At 43.5% G+C, this 24,755-nt stretch overlaps 2 protein-coding genes across 7 annotated transcripts in view; both read left to right on the top strand.

The window, feature by feature from the left end:
• The window catches only part of iqsec2b (IQ motif and Sec7 domain ArfGEF 2b), a 28,164-nt gene extending 24,313 nt beyond the window's left edge, over positions 1–3,851 (top strand). For 2 of the 3 annotated variants that reach the window (XM_035159860.2, XM_035159861.2), the window contains exon 14: positions 252–3,851. In XM_035159860.2, the coding sequence (XP_035015751.2) occupies positions 252–1,604 (1,353 nt within the window). In that variant the 3' untranslated portion in view covers positions 1,605–3,851. The remainder of the gene's footprint in view (positions 1–251) is intronic. The other variant, XM_035159862.2, reaches the window with a different exon arrangement.
• Positions 3,852–5,824: 1,973 nt separating this feature from the next.
• Positions 5,825–24,730, top strand: kdm5c (lysine (K)-specific demethylase 5C). Of its 4 annotated transcripts, none has more exons than XM_035158661.2 (29): positions 5,825–6,197; positions 7,811–7,958; positions 9,719–9,796; positions 9,893–10,015; positions 10,093–10,263; positions 10,426–10,560; positions 12,859–12,915; positions 15,339–15,462; positions 16,231–16,505; positions 16,790–16,948; positions 17,051–17,170; positions 17,253–17,411; positions 18,065–18,246; positions 18,363–18,525; positions 18,604–18,723; positions 18,813–19,007; positions 19,116–19,297; positions 19,420–19,544; positions 19,647–19,794; positions 19,868–19,958; positions 20,107–20,489; positions 20,617–20,755; positions 20,856–21,035; positions 21,229–21,357; positions 21,455–22,213; positions 22,295–22,337; positions 22,440–22,639; positions 23,389–23,571; positions 23,671–24,730. In XM_035158661.2, the coding sequence occupies exons 2-29, from the start codon at positions 7,815–7,817 to the stop codon at positions 23,677–23,679; spliced, it is 4,776 nt and encodes a 1,591-aa protein (XP_035014552.1). In that variant the 5' UTR covers positions 5,825–6,197; positions 7,811–7,814; the 3' UTR covers positions 23,680–24,730. The 4 variants fall into 4 exon arrangements, with proteins under 4 accessions (XP_035014552.1, XP_035014550.1, XP_035014551.1 ...); XM_035158659.2 differs by lacking the exon at positions 5,825–6,197 and adding an exon at positions 6,236–6,641; XM_035158660.2 differs by lacking the exon at positions 5,825–6,197 and adding an exon at positions 6,236–6,641 and having other exon boundaries at positions 21,455–22,195.
• Positions 24,731–24,755: the final 25 nt, after the last annotated feature.

Raw genomic sequence — 24,755 nt, forward strand, 5'->3', positions numbered from 1 at the left:
CTCACTCGTGCTTTATCTTCCTAAGCATGCTCAGTGTGTGTACAGTGTGCATATAGGTGGTGTGTACATGTACATGCATGTGCGTGTGTCCATCTGTCCCGCGCCTGACACCCTTTGCATGGCTGTGAGTGTTCACATCTTCCCAAGCATGTCTCTCCTCTCCTGTGTTATTTCCTGTGTATGAAGATGTTAGTGGGAACAGGAGCTAAATTGCAGTCCTCTAAAGAATGATCATGACTTTATCCTCCCAGGGATCCATCATTAGCAGCCCACAGCCTCACCAGCGCTATCAAGTGCCAGGTGTGGTTCCTGGCTGCTATGGAACAGAAGACTTCCGGCCTCACCGCCCCATCCTGAGCCCCGGATCGGGGGTGGGGGGTGGGCCGGGGCAGCAACATACCACTGCTGGGACAGGAGTTGGGGGAGTCTCCAGCAGTGCAGAGAGAGCAGGAGCGGGGAGCGTCCCTGGGGGGAGCAGCAACAACAACAGCAGCTCCTTCCTGGGCTCCTTATTCGGCAGCAAACGCGCCAAACCACCAGGGCCCCTTATTCCACCGGGGCCACCTTACCCCGCACCTGTCCCCCCACTGACTACGGGAGGGCCCCCTCCTCACTCCCCTTCATCTCTGCTGTGCCAGTTGGAGGGGGGGCCTTCCAAGATCCAGGCGCTGCACGCACAGTACTGTCACGTGGGCAGCGTGCAGCCCCCGCCACCTTACTACCATCACCATCGCTACCACATCCAAACTGTCACCCCTCCTTTACAAGGTGTGGCCACTCATACTATACACAGAGGCCCACTACCCTGTCGTCCACCCCTTGGCCCACTGCACGTCCCGCACCCGCAGCTGGCCCATCTCTCCCAGCTTTCCCAGCATGGGCTGCCGGGTCGTTACGCCAACATGGTTGTGGGGTGTCCCCCCCCCCTTTCTCCTCTCTCCCAGCATTCCCAGAACCCACAGTTCACCCTGTACCATGCGCAGCCCACACACTCTATCAGAGGGGGCGGCGTCCCTGGCACCAAACCCCCGCTAACGTTGTCTCACTCCCACCCGCACCCCCACGCACACTCCCAAACCCACCCCGGACACGTACACACACCACACCCAGGCAGCCATTCTACCCACCAAACACACTTTATATTCGGCACTCTGCCCCACAACCTGCCGTCCGCCTCCGTCAATGCACATCACGCTGCGTCCGTCGCCCCGTATCTGCCCCAGTACCCACCTCTCTCTTCCATCCCCCTCCCCACCGCACTCCCCTTTACCCCCTTCGTCCCCCTTACCCCTCTTACACCTCTCTCCTCACCCCCCCCAGCACCCCGGGCAGCCTCAGCAAGGGCCGCAGGTGACGGGAGCTGGAGCGACAGGTACAGGGGGCAGCTCCAAATCCAAGCCTATCAACCGGATAAGTACCGTGGTATGAGCAGGATGTGGGGCCACAGGGGTCAGAGGTCAGATGATAGAGTGGTGGAGGCGGGCAGAGCGAGGTCGAGATCCAAGTCTGCCAGGACAGAAACCAACAGCAGCAGCACTAGTGACAAGAGGAAACGCAGTTTGCTTCGTCTCTGCTACTTTCACCTCCGTTTCCCACATATGTAGGCGGAGATAAAAAGCACAGCCAGAGTTAAATAACACGTGCACACATCTTGAAACCTGAACACATAAGAACACACACACATACATGCACACCGACAAGAACAAACACCCCCCCCAACCATTCCACACAGAAGTCAAAAAAGTCTATAGCCATATAATCTAAGATGGAACTACATCTATATTTATTTAGATTGTCTGAAATCTAGTTGAGTCTGTATGAGACCATTTACATTTTCAGTATCGAGTGTGATGATATGACACTGGAAACACAGAGACCATATATATATATATATATATACACACACACACAGTATAAATATATATCCAGCTGCTTACATGGGGATGTAAATAAAGACTAAGCCACCTAATGCATTCCACTGGAGTTTGGCATTAAAATAGCAGAGAGTTGCAAAAAAAATGCCCTTGACTTTGCAATAATTTCCTTGGTTTCATGATGTCTTTGTCCACTTTTGCAGTTTCTGCTTTGCTGACAAGCATCTTTTTTTTCTTCTAATGAAGACCTCAGATATGTTGCTTTGTCTTAAACTTTAAAACCAGTGCACGGTTTCCTGACAGTCTTTTGCTTAAATGGTCTTTTACATGTCAACAGGAGCCACCTGGCTTTACAATGCATTCCTCGTGGGGTATATGGGAATTATGGATACAATCAATAATATATTTTAATGTTTCTGAAGCTTCTTGCTGTTTTATTGATATTATACCTGCTATGAGTGATGAATATTGTCCAATAATTGTTTTGATCAGTGATAAATTATATCAGCAGATGTTTGTACATGGTTATAGAGAGTATATGCACATATAAATTCCCTCGGTTTGTCACGATGACGAGAGGGTGTTCTAATATGTGAAGTTTGATTTATTTCCATCGTACTATGGTTTCCATTGAATTCATCTTTTAATAATTAGTATCATTGATTGGGGAAAAATAATGAATGAGGTTTAGTTTTGTTCAAATGAGTTTGAACACCGACAATATTCCTGCTTTTCTGTTCTATGATGTGAGCACATTGGAGCAAACGTTCTCCAATCGTGTGATCATCAAAACTAGAACTTTCAGAATGGATCGGAGTTTGTTTCTTTTTTTTCATTTTGATGAGGTTCCCTGTACAGAAAGAAAAATGTGATTTAGGGAAAAAGACCTGGATTTTGGAAGATGCCGTCCCCTCATAATTATACAGGGCACCTCTGCTCACTTATCTGCAGTCATCCGATTTAGCCATTGTGTGTTTTTCTATGTTTTGAAGAAGCACGCTTTTACATGAGGTTTTGTGGTTTTGCACACGTGATGTCTTAAGTCAGAAATGGCCTTCTTCTGATCCCCCCCTCTTCTGCCACCTTTAGAAATCTCTTACTATATTTCCTGATGCTTTGGCATCCTGCTGAGGGCTCCTCGCTTAAAACAAAAAAGTACAACATAAGTCAAGAATGTAACATAGCCTGCAGGTATATATTGTATTTCCTTTTCTTTTACTGTGGGCTTCGTATAAGTGTCGTCCCTTTTTGCTACTGCAATTTTTGAAGTTGAAATTAAGCACTGGTGTGGTTTACCTCCAGTGCCGTTAATCGCCAAGAGAACACTTCATAGAACCTGATTCAGGAGAGGATGAATCAGTTCGGACAAAGTTAAGAAAATCTATGGAACAAGTTACTGGAGTTGAAGAAGAAATTTAAGAAGATCCGGATCCTCATGAGAAGGATTTTTACAGAGATGTGAAGAGAGTCATGAATGTCAGATGAATATTTTATAGGTATGTGTTGGCTAGCCTTTTCTTTTTATTGTGTCCTTTTTGACTCTTCTTGCATGAATATATCTGCACTTATTGAATAGATTGTACTGTATAAACCTGAATGTACATATTATACTATACATAGGCTTCTTATATTAACTATGGGATGATCTCCTCCCTGTCTGCATTCAGGTGCGTGCATGTGAGTGCCACTAAGTATGTACATATAAAAGAAGGACAGGGACAGAGGACGTTGGCCAAAAGGAAATACTGACTTCTTTTCATTTTCTTATTATTTCCGACTGAAGATGAGAGAATGAGTTACCATGATATAAATTATTAAAGCCCAAAAAAGAGTATATGTCAGTGCACTTATTGATATTATTTTAAACAAATGAGTTAAATTTTTTCCTTTGTGTTTGTAAAATGTGTACTGAAAGAATAGAGAATTGAGATGTGAATATTTATTGCTTCTGATAAATTAAAGTGTCCTTGCAGTGAAGTTGGCTCTGTGTGTGGTGTTCATGTGATATTAAAGTCTGCTTCCACCATTGTGTTGATCAAAACAAGGATCAAGGATAAATTTGTTGTCCACATTGGGCAAACATCAGCTGAACATAAGAGATGGACAATAAATACAATATATCACACTTACAATAATATAAAATGTAAAAACACAAACTGTTTTTTCTTGCTGAGTCAGCTCACTAGTCTGGTGAACACGGGTCCCAGACACCGAGACACACTATCTCCTTGTTTATTGCAATCAAGTTACACACGCATGAGGAGCTCAGTGTCTGGTGTCACAGTGATAAAGAGAAATACAATACACTGTATATCTATCATGAGTCTATACGATTTTATAGGAGGACTTTTCATCAAATCATATAATATTTCAATGGTAATTTCACATGATTTCATTAGTTAGAATGATAAAGATGGAATTCATGTCACTGAAGTCCGATCGCTCCTTGCCAGGGAAATTCACTTGTTACAGCAGCAGATAGTCAGAATGAGGAAGGCGAGGGAACATTTAAAAATATAAATGAAATAGGCAATAAAATAAGACATAAAAAAAATGAAATTAAATAAAAGTACCAAGAATATGTTCATAATTTTAAACCTTTCACTACAGACAGAAAAATGATTTGTAGAGAGATGTACTTGAGTAAAGTGCAGTGGCACAGGATGAGGATGTAAACTGTATTTCTGCATTATGTATAAGGAGATATTTAAATAGATGATTACACATATATGCATATATATATGCACATATTGACTGATATACATATTTGGGCAGACACTGTGCAAAATATAAATATATAGAAGAAAAATGGTATGTGCTATATATATATCGTGGACACCTCCACCTGTACCAGAGGGTTAATCACCACAGCTGACGAAAGGCCAATACCTCAGCAGAAAGTGCTGGCAAGTTTTAGTTTAGTTTAGAATTTATGTTTTCACCTGTGTGGACAAAATAAAAGATGCTGAAAAGCAACACGTTTGTCTCTGGCTGTGTGTGGCAGACCCAGGTGGCATCCTCAATTGCCCCATATATACATATACAGGTGTAATTTTACCGTATAGTATACTAAGTATCAGTATGCTGTATATAGTATAATGATCAAATAAAATATGAAATTGTTAAAATAATCAATAAGATCAGAAGTATAGGAGAAAGCAAACCAATACCAAATCTTTTAAGAAAGATTTAAAAGAGGGGTAGTAATGTTAAAGTAATGTTTAAGATGACACTAATGTGCTGAAGGATCTTTTAAAACCCTGCACCTCTACAGCTCTTTTATAATCATACACCTCTTTTATAATCATACACCTCTACAGCTCTTTTATAATCATACACATCTACAGCTCTTTTATAACCATACACATCTACAGCTCTTTTATAATCATACACTTCTACAGCTCTTTTATAATCATACACCTCTACAGCTCTTTTATAATCATGCACCTCTACAGCTCTTTTATAATAACCATACACTTCTACAGCTCTTTTATAATCATACACCTCTACAGCTCTTTTATAATCATGCACCTCTACAGCTCTTTTATAATCATGCATCTCTACAGCTCTATTATAATCATGCACCTCTACAGCTCTTTTATAATCATACACTTCTACAGCTCTTTTATAATCATACACCTCTACAGCTCTTTTATAATCATGCATCTCTACAGCTCTATTATAATCATGCACCTCTACAGCTCTTTTATAATCATGCACCTCTACAGCTCTATTATAATCATGCACCTCTATAGCTCTTTTATAATCACACCTCTACAGCTCTTTTATAATCATACACCTCTACAGCTCTTTTATAATAACCATAGATAATAACGCACCTCTACAGCTCTATTAAAACCCTGCACCTCTGCAGCTCTATTCAAATCCTGCATCTCTATTTGATCGCGTCGTATCCGGTGTGCGTACGTGTGCACTACTTTCAGGGAGTAAACGTGGGGGACGTGCTGTGGAGATTCGAGGTTGTGCTTCGGTCGTGAGAAAAAACTAAGATGGCGTCTCGTCAAGAAAGATAGCCTGGCCCGATGCGAGTGATAATATTGATCGGGGAATGACTGATCCACGACCCGACTGATAAAGTCCGAGACCCTCGCTCAACCATCAAACGAGCCCGCGTCGTTCGGCCGACCGGAGCCGATGGAGAACCGAGGCTGAATCTCGGGTCAACCTCGCTAGCAGCGGCAGCTAGCCGACCGGACCGAGCACAGCTGGCCACCGTTAGCTAACCACCAGGCATCACAACAACAGAGGAAGGAGCGCGGCCACTGAGCCCCATCGTACCCCGGGACATCGAGGTGTCTGCGGGTCAGTCACGACAGCGTCTCCCCCCCACCCTCCTGCTAACGGGTCGATAAACAACCGCACGTATGGATGTTTGTCTCCCACGATTAGCGCCGATTAGCTGCCTTGTTAGCCGGGTGATTCGAGCAGGGAACGGGGGTTGTCTCGCCTGCGGTTTGTTGACTTAGCTTCCTCAGCCACCCACTTCACGTTAGCCACACCAGCGCTAGCTCGTTCGCCTAAACCCGTGGGAGGCTGGAGCCGAGGAGCAGGGGAGGCCTCGATGCTAACGCTAGCTTGACTCGCCTGTGATATATAGATGGGACAATAGACACAACATAGGGCTCATGACGGACCCCGGAGGAGACGCCGGTACCCCCGAGTAGAAGCGAGTGAACAGGGGTGGGGGGGGGACGACACTTTACTTTTCCCTTTCTTTCCGTGTCTTGTTATGGCCGTGGCCGGAAGGTAAGCGTAGTTTTAACGCCACTTGTCCCCAAGTTTTTTTTTGTTGCAGCTAATCGCTAAACAGTTGTCAGCTCCCAGTTGCTGGAGGATGTTTTAACTTCTGGGACACCTCAGCGGGGTTTGTGGGACTCGTGGGGTTTTGTGTTGTCATTTGTCCCAGAAGCTAAGTGGTTTTAATCTCGCCCCCAGCCCCCCACGCGTGTGGTGATGCCTTCATGGCCTTCGATACCTCAGGGTTCATGGCCCTCCACGCCATTGTTTGTCTGTGAGACCATGAAGCGTCAGGTCGATGGGATCCACGCCACTGGAGTTCTTGTGGTTGTTTGTGTGACCTTTTTTAATAAAAGCAAAACCCCCTTAGATTACCTTAGATTACACAGAGTACTCTTCTATAATTCTTACATTTACATGTACATGGTTTTCTGCTAATACATCTTTATGTAAATAGTATTATTGTTGTTCTGCGTTGCGCCTGACGAAGCATCAGTCAACTGTTGCCCCCTCTTCCTCACTGGGCCTTGTTGATTCTCCAGAGCATGGCAGTTGTTTTGTTGTGTCTGGTGTTGGGGGAGGGGGAGGGGGGGTTTAACAATGACCACTTCGAGGACCCCCCTTCCCCAAAACAACCACCTCATCCTGGGAATCTCCGTTTCTTTTTATAGGCCTGTACTTAAAGCTTTGATAATCCGTTATTAGCGCTTAACAGGGAAATGTTTGAGGAACATGGTAACTGTGACCAGACAGGAAGTTATGCTTCAGCGAGCGTAAACAAATGAAGTAACTTTTATGCATACTCTTAAATTCGCTCTTTATTTTGTCTTACCCTGGTTGATTTTACTTGCCACTGACATTTCTTTTGCATTGTTTATGAAGTTTGCTGTCATTGGGAACATTTATTGTGATATGTGTGTTATGAAAATGTAGTTTTTAAAGGCTGAAGGCAAAATGCTGGTCCATGCACATACTCTTCCTCTGAACTTCCCCACTGTGTGAAGAGGTCATGAAAGACAGTGACTAAATTCTTTGTTCGATTTTAAAGTTGTTCTCCAGGAAGTAAAGATAAGATTCACATTCCAAAAAATTCCAGGCTTTTGTAAGTTGTCATTCCCATCAGTGAATCTACGTGAGGTTATTAACTTGTTGTGCATTGTCCACCTTCCCTTTGTCAGGGCAATGGAAGTGGAAGAGTTTGCCCCTCCTCCGGAGTGTCCAGTATTTGAGCCGACATGGGAGGAGTTTCAGGATCCCCTGGGCTACATCGCCAAGATACGTCCGATTGCAGAGAAGTCTGGAATCTGCAAAATTCGACCTCCACAAGTAAATATTGGTTTATGCTTGGTTTATGTTGAATAAATTGCCTGCTCTGTGTTCCATGTGTAACATATTCCATGCACAGGGTATTTATGTAGGAAGTATTGGGCCCAAGGTACATGGACTGAGAGGATCTGAAACTGTAGACAATAGATCTATTTTTCTATGTTTGGCATTCTCAGGCTGCTTTTAGCAGACTTCACAAAACAAGAAGAAGAACCAATAAGACTATCGATAAAGAACCTCATGAGTATTTGTATTAAGAACTTAAAAACGCATTATATGGCTCCATCCTGATGAGAGAACCCCCAGTGCCACACCATTGCTACATCAAAAGTAGAAACTTAGAGAAATACCTGCAATCACACACTCGGCCTGTGAACATTTGACTCATCAGATGGAGTCCTGGATGCAAAGGCCGCAAATTCACCCCATTTGGCCAATCGCATGAATCTACGCTCAGCTACCTTAAGATTAATTGAGCAAAGACAGAGGAGCTGTGTATATGGACTCTTCGATGTCTATTTATTGCAAGTAATATTGTCATCACTAGATTGAACAATGTTACTGCACATCACATATTTTCTTCATGTCAAGCAGGTTTAATAACCAGTGTGACAGTTTTAAGTGTCGTCCGGGTCTGAACGTGAACAACATGTCATTATTCCTCCGTGACAGCTGTGACCAGAGGTGTTATTGAGTTGACGGTGCTTCTGTCCTATTCTCAGGAATGCTTTTAAGAACATTTCTTAGAATTTGGCATAAATGTTCACTTTGCCTCAAGGATGAAGTGATTTAGATGTTTCTTGTCCAAGGTCAAGGTCACACTGAACAGGGTTTTGGCCATAATTCAAGAATGAATGCACAAATGATAACACATTTTCAGACTTTTCAGCTGAATAAACTGAAGTGATGATATTTTATATTGTAAAGGTTAAAGGGTAAGAGTTCATTTGTTGCAAATATTCTTTAAACTTCATTTAGTTAAGCTCAATATCAACAAAATGTTACATTTTAGATGACACCACATAAAATTACATCCACAAGTCTTTGTTGTTACAAGGCAAAATAATGTTGCAGCAAGGTTAAATGTGCAGTGTTTAAACAAAAACAAACTAATAATCTACAGCTAAAAGAAAGTTTTTCTGTACACCTACAACTCCAAAACATGGTTTATACTTAGTTTCAGTTGCATATATGTTCCATAAACTTCATTTTGTGCTTCTCCCAGGAACATTTTAATTGGCTAACAGCTTTAACAAGTACAATACTTTATTGTTACAAGAATCACATTAAGGATACAACAAAAGTGAAGCTATTTGCAGCAGAGGATGCACATGATTACTTGTGGTAAACTGAAATAGATTTGAAGAATTGTAAATTAACACCAAATCACTTTTGCGCTTGGACATAGATAAACTTTAAAAATATTTATTTAGTCAAATAAAGATCCTGTAGAGAATGTATTGCCCTCAGAGTTGATTGGTGAGAAAGTGGGTCTTTAATTGTTGTTAGTGTGAACGTCACTTAGTTGGCGGCCTTGGTGAACCTCCCTGGTTAAAGCAGAGCCAAGTTCGTGAGCCTGAAAGCCAGAGTTAAACCAGGGTTAAGCTCAAACTAAGCTCACAATCGTGTTAATCTCCAATGTTCATTTGCTGTTTTTAGTAAGCTCCCTGAATGATAGTATTCGACATTGACGCAGATGTTTCTAAAGTTTCTTTTTTTAGCATATAGGCTTACAAATTTGTGTCTTTGCTCCCATATAGGATTGGCAGCCACCGTTTTCAGTGGAGCTGGACACCTTTCGCTTCACACCTCGCATCCAAAGGCTCAATGAGCTCGAGGTAAGGTTTTCTTTATTTCCCTTAACGTTGACAGTTGAAGATTGTCATGGAACTGACCAGAGTAATCTTTGTTGTCCCGCATTCATCTTTTTTTAGGCGGAGACCAGAGTAAAGCTTAATTATTTGGACCGCATCGCCCGGTTTTGGGAAATCCAGGCGTCCTCGTTGAAAATCCCACATATTGAAAGACGCATCCTCGATCTTTTCGGCCTGTCAAAGGTGAGTTTGAACTCAGAATAATAGATCTTTTTGCTCATTTTCTGTGATTGCTGAAATGTTCCATCCTGTCCCTCCAGATTGTGACGGGTGAAGGAGGCTTTGAGATGGTCTGTAAGGAGCGCCGCTGGGCTCGTGTGGCCCAGAGGCTTGGCTACCCTCCAGGCAAGAACATCGGCTCTCTGCTGCGCTCCCACTACGAGAGGATCGTCGTCCCCTTTGAAGTGTTCCAGTCGGGTGCCAGCCTGCCGGTATCCATACACATTCCTATCTCAGTAAATAGATGACATTCAAAAGGAACTGATCTGTGTAAAGCAGCGTTGTCACTATATGACAAACGAATCTTACTGTGGTAGGTTATATGTCCCATGTATGGACATGTTCTCATGAAAGCCCTCTTCATGTCATTTCAGCATTGCAAGCCAAAGCACTATGATGGTGAAGAAGTGGATAAAGAGTATAAGCCCCACTCCATCCCCCTGCGACAGTCGGTGCAGCCATCCAAAATCATCAGTTACGGGCGCAGAGCAAACAGATGCCAGCCTGATGTGAGTGAGCGTATCTATCCTATCGGTCAATCAGTGAATTGAAGTAACCTATTTTGTTGTTGGATGACATTTTCAAAATCAAACCACCTCAAAATCCATCCTAGAAAAGTATTTGTTTGTTTTGTATCTTTGTTTAATATCTGATCTGTTAAACCTCTCACCAGTAACACTGTTCTCATGCTTCATCAGTGATGGTTTCCCACAGGACGTCAAACATCATTTAAGAATCTTTGCCACTGTTGATAATGTCTGTATTTGTTCTCTCAATAATAGCAGTCTTGTAATTAGGTTGGTTTAAAAATGCAATACCTGGAAAATATTGAAAGGTCAAAGCCAATGCCTTTTGTTTTAGTTGTTTTACACTGAAGACATGTGGGATGTAAGGTCAAAAGATGAACATGAAACAAGAGTTCACAATCTCGGCTGTTATTTCCTGGTATCGTTTTAATCCTTTCTCCGCAGCTTCAACAGTCTTTTCTCCCACAGCTCTCTGGTCTTTATATTGGTTTATTCTTTTTTTAAACTACAAATGTAATGTGAAACCCAAGTCTAAAACCAAGAGTACACATTCACCCTTTCAGTCTCAAAGGTGCACCTTTTGCTCACTTCAAGAATGGGTGGGTCCCAACACGAGGAGATGTCTTGAGCTGTTTAACACATAGATGTACACGCCAGGAAATGAAAGCTGACATTCTGAACTCTCAAATTCATCTTTTGATCTCAAACCAAAATGTCTTCAGCACACAACAAAAAACAAGGGTTTGTCTTGTCATTCCAACAGTTTTCCAGGGAAGTGCACAGAATACAGCGTTTCTTTACTTGGAATAATCAGATTTGTTATTCCAGGATTCAAATCTGTATACAGAAGGTACATTTTAAAAGTTTTAGCATAATTTAATAGTTTATGGTCTGTCTGCTGATCACGGTCATACGAATAGTGACAGGTTGCATCATTATAGGCTAACAAAGAGTCAAGCCACTAATCAACCTGGAATATTGCTCTAGTGTGTTGATATCAAGAGTTTTGATGTGTTTATCCATGTGCTCCGGTGCACGAGTGTCACTGTAGTGTCAGGTAAACGTGAGGTTTCACTTTAGCACATCCCAGCTTGCTTCATGCTCCGTCCTGCCATGCTGCTTTGCTTAATTCTGCCATTTCCCCTCTGCTCCATTGCTTATTTTGTTCTCTGCCTGGTTTCTTCCATCTTCTTTCATTCCCAAAAAAGACACACAACCATTAGTTTCATGAGACACTTTTATTTTATACAGTTATGTTGCCAGTGAGCAGCACAGTGACTGGACCAGTTTGTCATCTCATGCTTGTTACATGCAAGCTAATGATGCTTCATTTTCTACCCTGACAACCCCCTCAGGTTTTTAATGATCTGCTCATCATACTTATGCCGAGTGCATTTCTTATGCTGGAATAGATTTTAGTTTTGCATATTTACTTAAAAGCTGAATTCAAAGCAAAAGAACTTGATTATAACCAGATGATTGACACTGTAACTGAAACAAGTGACACAAGTACCTAAATAATTATAGGTAATCGACTTCTATATGAAATCTAGTCCATTTGGTTGTCTTTTGTTCTAAATATTTTATACAGGACCATAACAGTTGAGGATATTTTTACTCCACTTCGGAAATGATCTAATATCATTACCAGTATTAGTAAATGAAGGAGAACTCAGCAGGCGGCACCACCTGCAGCTGTGGCAGCGGCCTGGGGGATCATGGTTTTGATCTCGGTTTCAGAATCATAAAATCCCCTACTTCTCAGCAAACACAGAATTCTCATAAACACAAATACGTTACAGATCTCTATTTCAGTTTTGTTGTAAAGCTGCACCCATTCCATAAAAATCATGTTGGTGCGACATCACGATCATCTGTTGGTGGTAACGTGCTGCGTCAGGGAGAACGACTGGCATTTTCTTTCCATATAATATTTAATGTATCTTTACATTCTCTTCAATGAGAAGCGGAAGACATTGAAATATCAAATACATTTCTGTCAACATGCTGGTCTATCAGACTGCAGTGTAAACAAAATGTATGTTAAATGCATCAAACCATTAATAGATTCCTCAAAACTTTAGTACCTAGATCCACAAAAGTTTCCTATTGGACTTCATTTATCCTACAATCAAATATATGACCCTCGTCTCACGATGTGTACCGGTGATATCTTTCCCACATCCAGCTGTGTTCTCTCCAGGCTCTCTCCCTTCCCCTCTCATCTCCCTTCTTCCTCTTGTCGTAGTTTATCGCTGCTGTTATTGTCTCCCCTTGCAGGGTCCAGAGGATCTGGCCCCACATCCTCTCACCACTGGCTCTCAACTCATCTCTGCGGTACTGCCTCTCGAGCGCTTGAGCTCACCTTTCGCTCCCGCTCTCTTTCTGCCGCTTTTCCTAGACCACCTCACCCCTTCTGAGTGTTTTGTTTTCTAATATTTACTAACCGCAGTCATATGCACTCATACCTCTGATGTTTAAGAGGTGTTAATCCATAAAAGAGTCACATGACTGTCACAGACATGTTGCCAACATGTGCACTTTGATTTCTAGATCAGACAGTGAACAAAGAGAGGAGGATTTCCCTGCCCTGTTTGTTCTTCAAGAACAGGCTCTAGAACTGTTATTACAAATGGGAGAATGTCGTCTCACGTTGAACACGGGTGTTTTGGAGCCGGGTCATTGAAGCTTTAGTCAATATATTGTAGATTAAAAGGGAATTGAATGAATGAAGGCAAATCTAGATCCCAGTGCCAAAGTTGCTGAGGACTAATATCTCAGATATCCAAAATAACACAGTTCATAGCAGACTAATATTACTTTATCTCAAACTATCAAACATTTTCCTGGTCTAGCTTTTTAGTTGTTGCGCTCTTCGGTTTTCTCTCTTTCTCTCGTGCGCTTTCTCTGTGGTTGTACTTGGCTTGTACTGCTGGGCTGTCTGTGTGCCTTTGCACTTTTGCACTTTTGCCTCGCTCTCTACTCACTACAGCAGCTAAGCGTGTGGCTGCATGTGCTTCTTTGGGGTGCACTCGCACAGGAGAACCTAGTAGGTTTAATGTCATAGGCTTTTGCTTTCATAGTCTGAAGACGGAGGGTAAAGTATTGTATGTAATTGTTGTTCCCCTCCAGGTTTCTCAAGGTTTGCTTGTTTGCCGTCCATCACCAAGTTCTACTTTTCCATCCCCTGGTTTCAGTCCCCATCCCACTTGCAAAGCTTGGTTGCCAGATTGAATACATCTTTTTTTATGTTACCAGAAAATGTAGATCAGTGACTGGACAGCAGGAGTTATGTCTGCACAAATGCATACAAGTGGCAAAGTCAAAACCAAACTTGCCTTAGAAGATTCTTGGGATTGTTGTGTTTTTCTGATATGAATGAATAATGTGATCTGGTTTCTTGGTTTTAGTCTGAGTGTTTTTTAAAGTGATCATATTACGAGAACTAAACTTCCAATGTGGAAGAACCTTCCTAAATGCATTTTTTGAGACAAAGGTTTTGAGATCCAACCTGTTTTTAAAAGTGTTGTGAATGTTTTTATGCTTTTTTTGTGCTTTTCAGTTCTATTGAGTAATTACTGAAAGTGATGTTAAGACCTGTTTGCAATCATACCGCCTGAACTCGTGCCCGCCATCGTGGCACAGCTTCAAAACATAAAAGGGGAACTGAATTGTAATTACTGCACTAAAATGATTGAATGCAACATTCAATACGACGCTCAGTGAGCGAGCTGAAAATGAACACTAATTGCGTGTAATGGTTAAAGAGTCTAATTAGCTCTGTATAAGAAAATGAGTTGAGTTCTTGTTGAGACCAACCAGCGCCTCTTCTCTCCACCAGCAGAAAATCTCATTTATAAGCAGAGGGAAGACAGCGGAGAGGATGAGGTCACAAGAATGTTAGGCAGTGTAATGTAAAACGCTGTGTGCACTCATAAAGAGAAGCCTTCGTGAAAGAGAAGAATGCAGCAAAGGCAGTTTTCCAAATCTGAGCATTTTCAAGATTGAAGTATAGATTTTGAAAAGTTTGTCTTGAGACAGAAACGAGAAACAACTGACTAAAACATTTGAGTTCCGATGAAAATATTTTAAATATCAGTGCAGTGTGTTACAAGCTAAACTCTCTATTGAAGTATGATCTGATCTGTTTCCACACATTGTGCATAAAACTAATTTTGCTTGTTACAAGGCAAAGATACACTGGAGAATTATCTGCCTTTGTAAATGACAGTAATTAATCATTTTAAAGACCAGATAGTTTAGTTCTTTCAAGTAGTTACTGTTAACACGTCCAATTTAAGTAAAATACCCATTAAACAGTGTATGTTTGCATAGTAAACTCATGTTTCCTAAATATATTGTCAGTTATGAAGACAGACTAAATAACCTGGGAAACTTTCTTTGACTGTTTTCTTATGCAAACAATACACTCCAACAAACACCAACCAGGATTTAATAAAAACTGGAAGCCTAGTCATTAAAACCTAAAGGACGCCCACTGTATGGTTGCAACTGTTGGTGATCGTGTGTCTTGGTGGTGGGTCTTAACCTTTAAGCTTTCACTGTGACGTAGGCTAACTTTTCCTTACTTTCTAACCGCAGCACAATCCCTTCTTGTGATGCATTGCTATGCTCTTGTGTTTTAATTTGTCGATCTGCATTTGGCCTCAGACCTTGCTTTGCTCTGTGTGCTCTGGAGAGAAGTTGTCGTCAGTCTATCCCTTTTAATAATGAAATTGTACTTTTTTTTAAAAATCCAGCCTGAACCCACAGAGGAAGACATCGAGAAGAACCCAGAGCTGAAGAAGCTACAGATCTATGGCGCTGGACCTAAGATGATGGGGCTCGGGCTGGTCGCGAGGTATAAAGGCATAAGAAAGAAAGGTAAGTGCTGAGACCGCAAACTCATTTGAACAGCTTCTTAGACACTGACCGTTAAAGGTCTGTTCGTTTACTTAGCCTGTGGTAATGCTGGTTGTGCCTTTTTATTTCTGAAGCTGTAAAAGTGATCTGCAGTAATTGAGCAGCAGCGAGTAAAGACCGGCTGCTGGATTCAGTCCACAGAACCCTGTAGCTGCTGAAACCACCGCTGCTGCACAAAGAGCTGTTCACCTGTTTGTTCAAAGTTCGGTGAAGCTCGACTCAGTACACAGAAACACAAACTGCAGACTCATAAATCAAAGTGACATTGATCACGACAACAGCACTTTCACGACAACGTCACTTTTGTTGATGAGTCCCAGCTGCCGCTACTACGCTGATGCCTGTTTATTAATATTAATCTAATCGCATGTCCAAATCGCAACAAATTCAACACTGCACTTCCTTGGGCCCTTAACAACACACAAGCCAAGTGTTAACCTGATACAATGAACATTTCTTGAGATATATGAGCCACAAACAGACAGTAAATTCTGGAATTATTAGATGGATGAGAAATATGGACGTACTGAAGCAACACTAAACCACAGCAATTAAATTGATGCAGCTAATGCAATAACTTGCTATTGACTCAATCAAATAAATTGTGGTCATTGGAGAGTTTTTCATTGGTTTAGATGAGAGTATTCTGTGAGGCCTGAGCGCTGTAAACATTTTATTGTTTGATAATTAAAAACCTTTGATTCTGAACACTTAATGCTCCTCTTTCAGATGAGCTGCCTCAGACTGTTACCGTCAAAGAAAACGTGGCGGCTGCGCCCGTTGATACCTCAGTGAAAGCAGAGCCACTGGAGCCTCCAGAGAAGCAGAGTGAAGGGGCCACATCCAGTCCCCAGCCGCCTCCCCCCAGCATCACCATTAAGTCGGAAGTGAAGAAAGAGGAACCAGAGAACGGGAAAGACAACGACATGGAGGAAGAAGATCCAGAGAAGCCGTGCACCAAAATGACCATGAGGCTTCGGCGCAACCTCAACAACCCCCAATGCGTGAGTAGATCAGAAGACGCACTCCAGTGACTGTCACTCATTCTTACAATACATCTCTGAAAATTTGATAAAGAGCTCAACTGATTTAATTTGGCTGTGAGCACAATGTACTGTGCTCTTCATTACTTGTCAGTCTAATATGATTTCGGTTGTTTACGCCATTTCATTGTATCTGTGCTAGAGCAGGTTAGCAGTGTTCTGTTGGGACGCTCTGTTGTCTGCACCATCACTCATCAGGCTCCAGCCCCTAAAACCAACGCTTTCTACTCATTGCTGTTTTATAGGTTGATTCTTTTGTGTGTCGAATGTGTGGTCGTGGAGATGATGATGAGAAACTCCTGCTGTGCGACGGCTGTGATGATAACTACCACACCCACTGTCTACTGCCCCCCCTCACTGATCCTCCCAAAGGCAACTGGCGATGTCCTAAGTGTGTGGCAGAGGTAAGAACGAATGTTTAAACACATTCCTTTGTGTCTGTGATGTTCATTACATCCTTTGTTAGATCTCTTCTAACCCACCACGTTTTGTCTGTTGGATTTCAGGAGTGCAAGAAGCCAGCAGAAGCATTTGGCTTTGAACAGGCTACACGAGAGTACACTCTGCAGAGTTTTGGGGAAATGGCTGACGCCTTCAAAGCAGATTACTTCAACATGCCTGTCCATGTAAGCGCACATGCATGAAGCCTGGCTCCTGCCCCTTACTGCTGTTTAAACGAGTGACTAATCTCTGTCCTTGTCTGTGTAGATGGTTCCCACTGAGCTGGTGGAAAGAGAGTTCTGGAGGTTGGTCAGTAGCATCGAGGAAGACGTGACCGTGGAGTACGGAGCAGACATACACTCCAAAGAGTTCGGCAGTGGCTTCCCAATGAACAATGGCAAGAGGAAGCTCACAACGGAAGAGGAGGTATTTACATTGTTTTCTGTTGTAACACCAACTGTTTTGATTGGGGGGAAAAAGCTTGATTATCAGATATGGATAGAATGAGGTGCTTTAGATAACGTGTAGAAGTCAATCACAGGTACATTTTTATATGAAATATAATATGAGAAAAGGCCATGTGGCATTAAGACTACCAACTAATCCCCACTCCATTCAGTGATGCTCTAAAAACCAGAATGTCGCTCCTTAGAGAGCATAACGCCCAACAGTCCACTTAACTTCAGGCAGGCTAGACCACACTTAAAGAAGAAGAAGTCTTTGATCCACCCCAAACTTAAATGGGTTTCTTGACTCATGTTCCATCCCTCCACAAACTTCTGTGGAAATCTGTTCAGTAGTTTCTTGTAATCCTGCTGACGAACAAACAAACACATGGAGTAAAGGTATGACATCTTTGTGGTGGTAAATTGGTTCCTGTTCAGACCCGTTATTATCATGCGTCTAGACTGATCCTATCACTAGTTGGATGGAGACAGAATCAATACAATCTAAACAAATCCTAAAAACTGTGCACAGTAAAGTATTAAATAAAAAAATATTGATTTTGTAATGTACGTAACAGGATGTGAGCAAAGATTGTCCAGTGGTTAATTTCAGCTCTCTCTCTCTTCTGTCAGGAATACGCTCGCTCTGGCTGGAACTTGAATGTGATGCCCGTCCTGGATCAGTCGCTCCTTTGCCATATTAACGGAGACATCTCTGGGATGAAGGTGCCGTGGCTTTACGTTGGCATGGTGTTCTCGGCTTTCTGCTGGCACATCGAGGATCACTGGAGCTACTCCATCAACTACCTGCACTGGTACAGAATGCTTGTTGTATGTAGGGAGGATCAAAGCTTGTAATTTAGAGACTACGATGAACCGTAAACTTCTCTCTCTCTCTCTGTTTCACTTCCTATGTATCTATCATGTCCAGGGGCGAACCCAAGACTTGGTACGGAGTTCCCTCTGTGGCAGCTGAGCGACTTGAGGAGGTGATGAAGAAGAAGACACCCGAGCTGTTTGAGTTTCAGCCTGACCTCCTGCACCAGCTGGTTACCATCATGAACCCCAATATCCTCATGGCTCATGGTGTACCGGTCAGTGTCACACACACGCACACAGCAGAAATATGATTGATTAAAAAGCCTTCTTACCTCTTTGTTTCTAAATTGCAGGTTGTACGCACTAACCAGTGTGCTGGCGAGTTCGTCATCACCTTCCCCAGAGCCTACCACAGCGGCTTCAATCAGGGATATAACTTTGCCGAAGCTGTCAACTTCTGCACTGCGGACTGGGTATGTTTGTTCACACCGTCTCTCTCAGGTCATCATTTCACATTATTCAAGACTCCGTGATTAAGATCGTTGCTTTCTCCCGCCCTCAGCTACCCGCTGGCCGGTCCTGTATTGAGCACTACCGCCGTCTAAGGAGGTATTGTGTATTCTCCCACGAGGAGCTCACCTGTAAAATGGCTGCCAGCCCAGAGAAGCTAGATCTTAACCTGGCCGCAGCTACACACCGGGAAATGTTCAGTATTGTTCAGGAGGAGAGGAAGCTGCGGAAGGGACTGATGGAGCGGGTGAGCTACATAAGAAGATCTTCACTAGTTTGGAGCCCGGTCAAATCTTTCTGTTTCTGTCGTGTTCTAAACTCTGATCGCTCAATACAATCTGTGATGTTGCTGCAGGGCATCACCGAAGCAGAGCGCGAGGCATTTGAGCTGCTGCCTGATGACGAGCGACAGTGTGATAAGTGCAAGACCACATGCTTCCTTTCTGCTTTGGCGTGTTCGAAATGCCCCGAGCGGCTGGTGTGTCTCTATCACACTCAGGATCTGTGCAACTGCCCCACCGAAAAACTCTACCTCAGGTATTCACTTGTTCTGTAGCTGTGTTTGTGTGTTTTATACTTTTTGGCCATAATGTACCACAGTGTAGTTTTCTGTGATTAAATCTATGTATATATATTTTTGTTTCCCCGTCACTTTACAGGTACAGATATACCCTGGACGAGTTGCTGGCCATGCTTCACCGGTTAAAGGTCCGATCGGAGTCTTTTGATTCCTGGGCCAACAGAGTGAAAGAGGCACTTGAGCAAGAAGAGGGAAACAAGATAGGTGAGAGAATGTTATGATTGACTCCTTTTTAAACTTAATTTAAGCCTTAATTTGTGAATTTAGATTGAACATGCCTAAATTTAACCCTCCTTTCGAATGTAGGAATTAATGACCTGGAAATGCTGAAGACGGAGGCGTCGGACAAAAAGTTTCCAGACAACGAACTTCTCCGGAAACTCAACAAAGTCCTTAAAGAAATAGAGCGCTGCCAGCAGACGAGTAATGAACTCCTGGAAAAGTCAAAGAGCAGGTATGAAGGATCACAGAGTGGATGTTACCTCCGTCTGTTCAGCTACACACGCTCACACTTTGCTGTCTTTCAGTGAAAATAAGATGACCTTGGCAGAGCTGAAGTCTTTGGTAGAGACGATGAACAATCTGCCCTGTGTGATGAACAAGTTGGAGGAAATGCAGGTAAGAAGAACTCACAGTGTCACAATCATTCTAAGGAAACTAATTAGCCCCTAGTTTCTGTTTGATATCAACTTTACAATCGTAGCTTTAAAGTTCTGTTTTGATTTAGTGCATTGAAGGTTTACATCTGTATTCCCTGATTTTCAAGGCGGTGCTGCAGACAGTGGAGGACTTCCAGAGCCAGGCTCAAGCATTAGTCAGTGACCGGGACTGGAGGAGGGACTCGCCGCCACCTGAGCGATTGCAGAGATTGTTGGAGGAGGGCAGCAAGCTGCCCGTTGTGGTGCCAGAGTGTGATTCGCTTCAGGGCCTAAAGGAGCAGGGCCACTGGCTGGCAGAGGTGCGGCGCACCCTGGGCACAGAAGGAGGCGAGAGGCAGGAGGTGACGTTGGATGTGTTGAGGATCCTGATGCAGGCAGGATGCAGTGTGCCCCAGAGCGTATCTGTGGAGACGGCCATGGCGGAGCTTCAGGAGCTGCTCACAATCGCAGAACGTTGGGAGGAGAAAGCAGAAATCTGCCTCGAACAAAGGTAAGACTGTCAGAAAGTCACACCATATACTTTTCTCTACACTTCACCCGCGGCAAGGAATTATTGTCATGCCACAACCAGTCTGTCCTGTTTCAAAGATTTCTTTGTCAATGTTTTGTTCTTCCAGCCAAAAACACCCTCTCTCCACCCTGGAGGCAATAGTGAATGAGGCCCAGCTTATCCCGGTCAAGCTTCCAAATATTCTATCTCTACAGGGCTGTCTCACACGAGCACGCGCCTGGGTCACGGACCTGGAGGAAATCCAGGTAAGAAAAAGGAGCCTGCTGTCTTCTTCATGGCCCTAATTGAATTGATATTGTCAAACACACTGTACCTCATGTTGATGTATTATTATCTTTCTTGTAGAATGGGGAGCATTACCCGTGTCTGGATGACCTCGAGGGCCTGGTGGCGATTGGAAGGGATCTGCCGGTCTTCATGGAGGAGCTGAGGCAGCTGGAGCTGCAGGTGGCCAGCGCTCACTCCTGGAGGGACAAGGCCACCAAGACCTTCCTGAAGAAGAGCAGTCAGCACAGTCTGCTAGAGGTGGGTGACTTAGAGGGAAATGGGAAATAAGATTAAACTTGAGTAAATTGGATTTCTGTCAACATGTAATAACAACAACAACAGCAGCATATATTATCTCTGTACTTAAGTCACCATCACATTCCACTTTAACAGCTCTTAGTAAGGTGTCCTTCATGAGAGCATGCATTTAACTCGAGTGTTGCCATTGCAGGTTTTATGTCCGTGTGCAAAACGGAGAGAGAGGCGAGTTGGGACGGAGGCGTTGGATGATATATTGGATGATTCTGACACCAACACTCTGGGCCTCTCTGCTCATGACCTGAGGGATCCTGCCGCGATTGTGAGTCTACCGAACATGACTTTGTGTGTTTTGTAATCGCTCCGAGATGCTTGAATATTGTTTGTTTACCTGCACCTGATATGTGCTTTGACATTAGGTGATGGCTTTCAAAGAGGGAGAGCACCAGGAGAAGGAGGCACTACTGAGGTTACAGAAACTGAACATGTGTAAATCTGGAATTAAGGCTTCAAGTTGCAAGGAGAACAAGGAGAACGGGAGGTGGGACGACCGCATGGAGACAGACACATCCAGCCACTCAGAGAACTCTGTAAAAGAGAATGGCAACAGTAACCACACCTCTGCCGCCCCCCCTCAGTCAGTGTGTGTGTGCGCCGGGCAGCCCCGCGCCCCTCAGCTCCGCTGCCATCTGTGTAAGGACTGGTTCCATGGTGGCTGCGTTCCTTTCCCCTCCCTGCTCCCCTCCTCTGGACCACTGGCTAACCTGCTCTGCTGGTGGGACTGGGAAGCGCGTTTCTTGTGTCCGCAGTGCCAGCGGTCACGGCGCCCTCGCCTGGAGACTATCCTGGCGTTACTTGTGGCCCTGCAGAGGCTGCCGGTGCGTCTCCCTGAAGGAGAGGCCCTGCAGTGTCTCACAGAGAGGGCCATCACCTGGCAGGGCCGAGCTAAAGAGGCGCTGGAGGCGTCCGAGCTGCAGCCGGCTCTTCAGAAGCTGCAGGAACTCAAAGAGACTCTGCACAGTGAAGCAGAGAAAGACGAAGACATGGAAAAGGCGACTGAAAAGAGCTCCGTCATAGTTTTGTCCGATTCCGAGGGAGGGGAAGGAGAGGATGGAGTCATCGATCTGACGGCAGACATTTCACCTAAAAAGAAAACCAAGGAAAGCAACGGCACTCAGGTTAACACCATCTTCCTCCTTCTCTTTATTTGAATATTTAATGTCTATTTGCTGACTGTCTTCCCTCTTGTGTCCCTACAGGCTGGATGCGAAAATGGCATCAACAAGAAGTCAAACGTTACAGGTAAGACCGCGTGTTAACGTCATTACAACCATCCGAAGTCATTTCTCTCTCTCTGTCCCACAGACACCAGTTGTTTCAACTTTTTTCCCGTAAATTTTTCAGGTGTGGGGTCTCTGCTGCCCCTGCTGCCTTTACTGAAGGGCGAGGTGGTGGAGCTCTCCCCAGCCACCAGGAACCAGCTGGAGGAGCTGCAGCTGGAGGGAGATCTGTTGGAGGTGTCTCTGGACCAGACTCACATCATCCACCGGGTTCTCCAAGCTTCCTCTGTCCCACCTAAAGACGCACTGCACACACTCATTCAGGTCAGGGAAACAGAAACGCACCTCTTTGAGATGATGTATTTAGGGAGTTAAAGTGAGGACGGTTATTTCCTACGTGGGTGTCAGCATATTCAAAGTCAGACATTAAACATCCATCATTTATTTCAAGAACAGAATTTTAAAGCACAAACTATATCTTTACCATTTGCTGTTTTCACATTTTGGGAAATAAACTTCACTTTCCAATGATACACTCATGTCTGTTTGGAAGATGCAGATCTACCAGCAGCTTGTTTAGAGTTGAATATTAAACAAAGAAGGTAAAACATGTGAAATTTAGACCTTGAAAAGTCTTAAATACGATCCATCCATTTCTTATCCAAGTGTCTTAAACACTTTAAAGAAGATCTTAATTATTTTAGCACTTCGAGCTACTTCCGCTACATTTGAAATGTTTTGGCCGTATGTATAGTTTGTAATGTATTTTGATATTGTTATAAATCCAGAAATAAAACTTTAGCTGATTAATTTATTGAATGGAATACAATGGACCGATTCAGTAAACATATGTAAAGATTAAGTTGTATCATTGTTCACTATCTCATGGTCTTAATTGCATTTCATTTGCTTTTCTACCATTTCAACAATAACACTAAACTTTGACTGCTTGTACTTGTCAGGTTTTTGATGCAGAGACAAGTTGCCGTGTTTATTGTTACATTTCTACTGATGCTGGTTCACCTCTGCTGCTTCTTTTCCAACGTCCTGTCGTCTTTGTTTCTCTCCCTCAGATCGAGCTCGAAGAGCAGAGACGAAACAGCCGCAGCCGAGCCAAGGATTCCAAAAGGAAGAGGAAGAGCCACAGAGGCGGGGACGGGGCAGGCGAACGGTCACTGGACACCTCTGAGTCAAAGAAAACCTGTCCCCTCAGCCACAGCCCCTCTCCTCACTTACCTGACCAGACCCAACGAGAGGTGACGGGCCCTTGGTTTTACTTCTGCTTTAAAGATCTTCTTTTTCATTTTCTGGAAATCGCTAAAAATGTCTTCTCTTTTTTTGTGTGTGTTTCCCAGATTTTGTGATGTAGTCTACGCTGGAGCTCTGTGTGAAAGAATCTGCAGAGGAGCTGAAGGGACAGAACATTCTGTGCCAGAAAACCGTGTCAAGTTATAGAAAGATGCAGGACATCCCCCCACCCTCCACCCCTCCTCCACCCCTCATCGATCCATTCAGACATAAACAGAGCCACGACTCTTCCTCTACACTCCATCCTCTCATTCATTACTCCTTCAGACCCGCTGTCCCTACCCAGACCACCTCCTCTTCCTCCTCCTCCTCCCCCCCCCTCGACCCATTCTCCCCTCGAACATATTAAAAGACTGTGTTGGACCGACGTGGGACTTAACGTAATAGGAATGTTCATTGGTCTAGAGTTGTCTCTGAGGTCAGTCAGTATGCTATGTTATCCCAATTGTATTAAACGCTTGTTCAAACGACGCCTGGCTCAGCAGCGGCAGGTCTCACTTCACTTGAACCCCCCCGGTTGGACGTCGGATAAGCTATTTGGTTCGTTTAGACAGTTCTGTTCCCCTGACGCTGACGTACAGCAGGTTTTGACGGCTGATCTTGGAAAACAGCACCGTGGTTACACTTGTATTTTTTTAGTTGTATTGACTCTTGTGTTTGATGCCGTTTTTGAGGGGATATGCATTTTGAATAAACAGAGTAACTTTTGGGAAGTGTTATAAACAGGCATTAATGTTTTTGGTGCTACTTTCCCAAAATGGATTTCTGTACCTCCTTGGTTTTGTCTCATCTCCCTTCCCTCCATTTTTTTTAAAGCTCTTCTTCTTGACTCCATCTTTTTATTCCTTTTCGACTCGACCTCCTTTTTCTTCTCGCCCCCCCCCCTCGTTCTCTCTCTTTGCAGATTAAGGTAACTTCACTGTAACTCACTTTGTCACAAATTATTTTGTTTCCTGGGTTCAAATTATATTATTATTATTATTATTATTATTATTGATATTGCAGACACACAGTTGTCGTGAGTTTGTGTATAAACTTTTCATTTTAATGTTGCCTTTGTTTCTTTTCACTCTTGTTAGAAAAATAAAGGTTTAGAATTGTTTAGGACACGTTGACTCGTTCATTCACTGGA

Source organism: Hippoglossus stenolepis, chromosome 6 (assembly GCF_022539355.2).
Source record: "Hippoglossus stenolepis isolate QCI-W04-F060 chromosome 6, HSTE1.2, whole genome shotgun sequence".
Lineage (NCBI taxonomy): Eukaryota > Metazoa > Chordata > Actinopteri > Pleuronectiformes > Pleuronectidae > Hippoglossus > Hippoglossus stenolepis.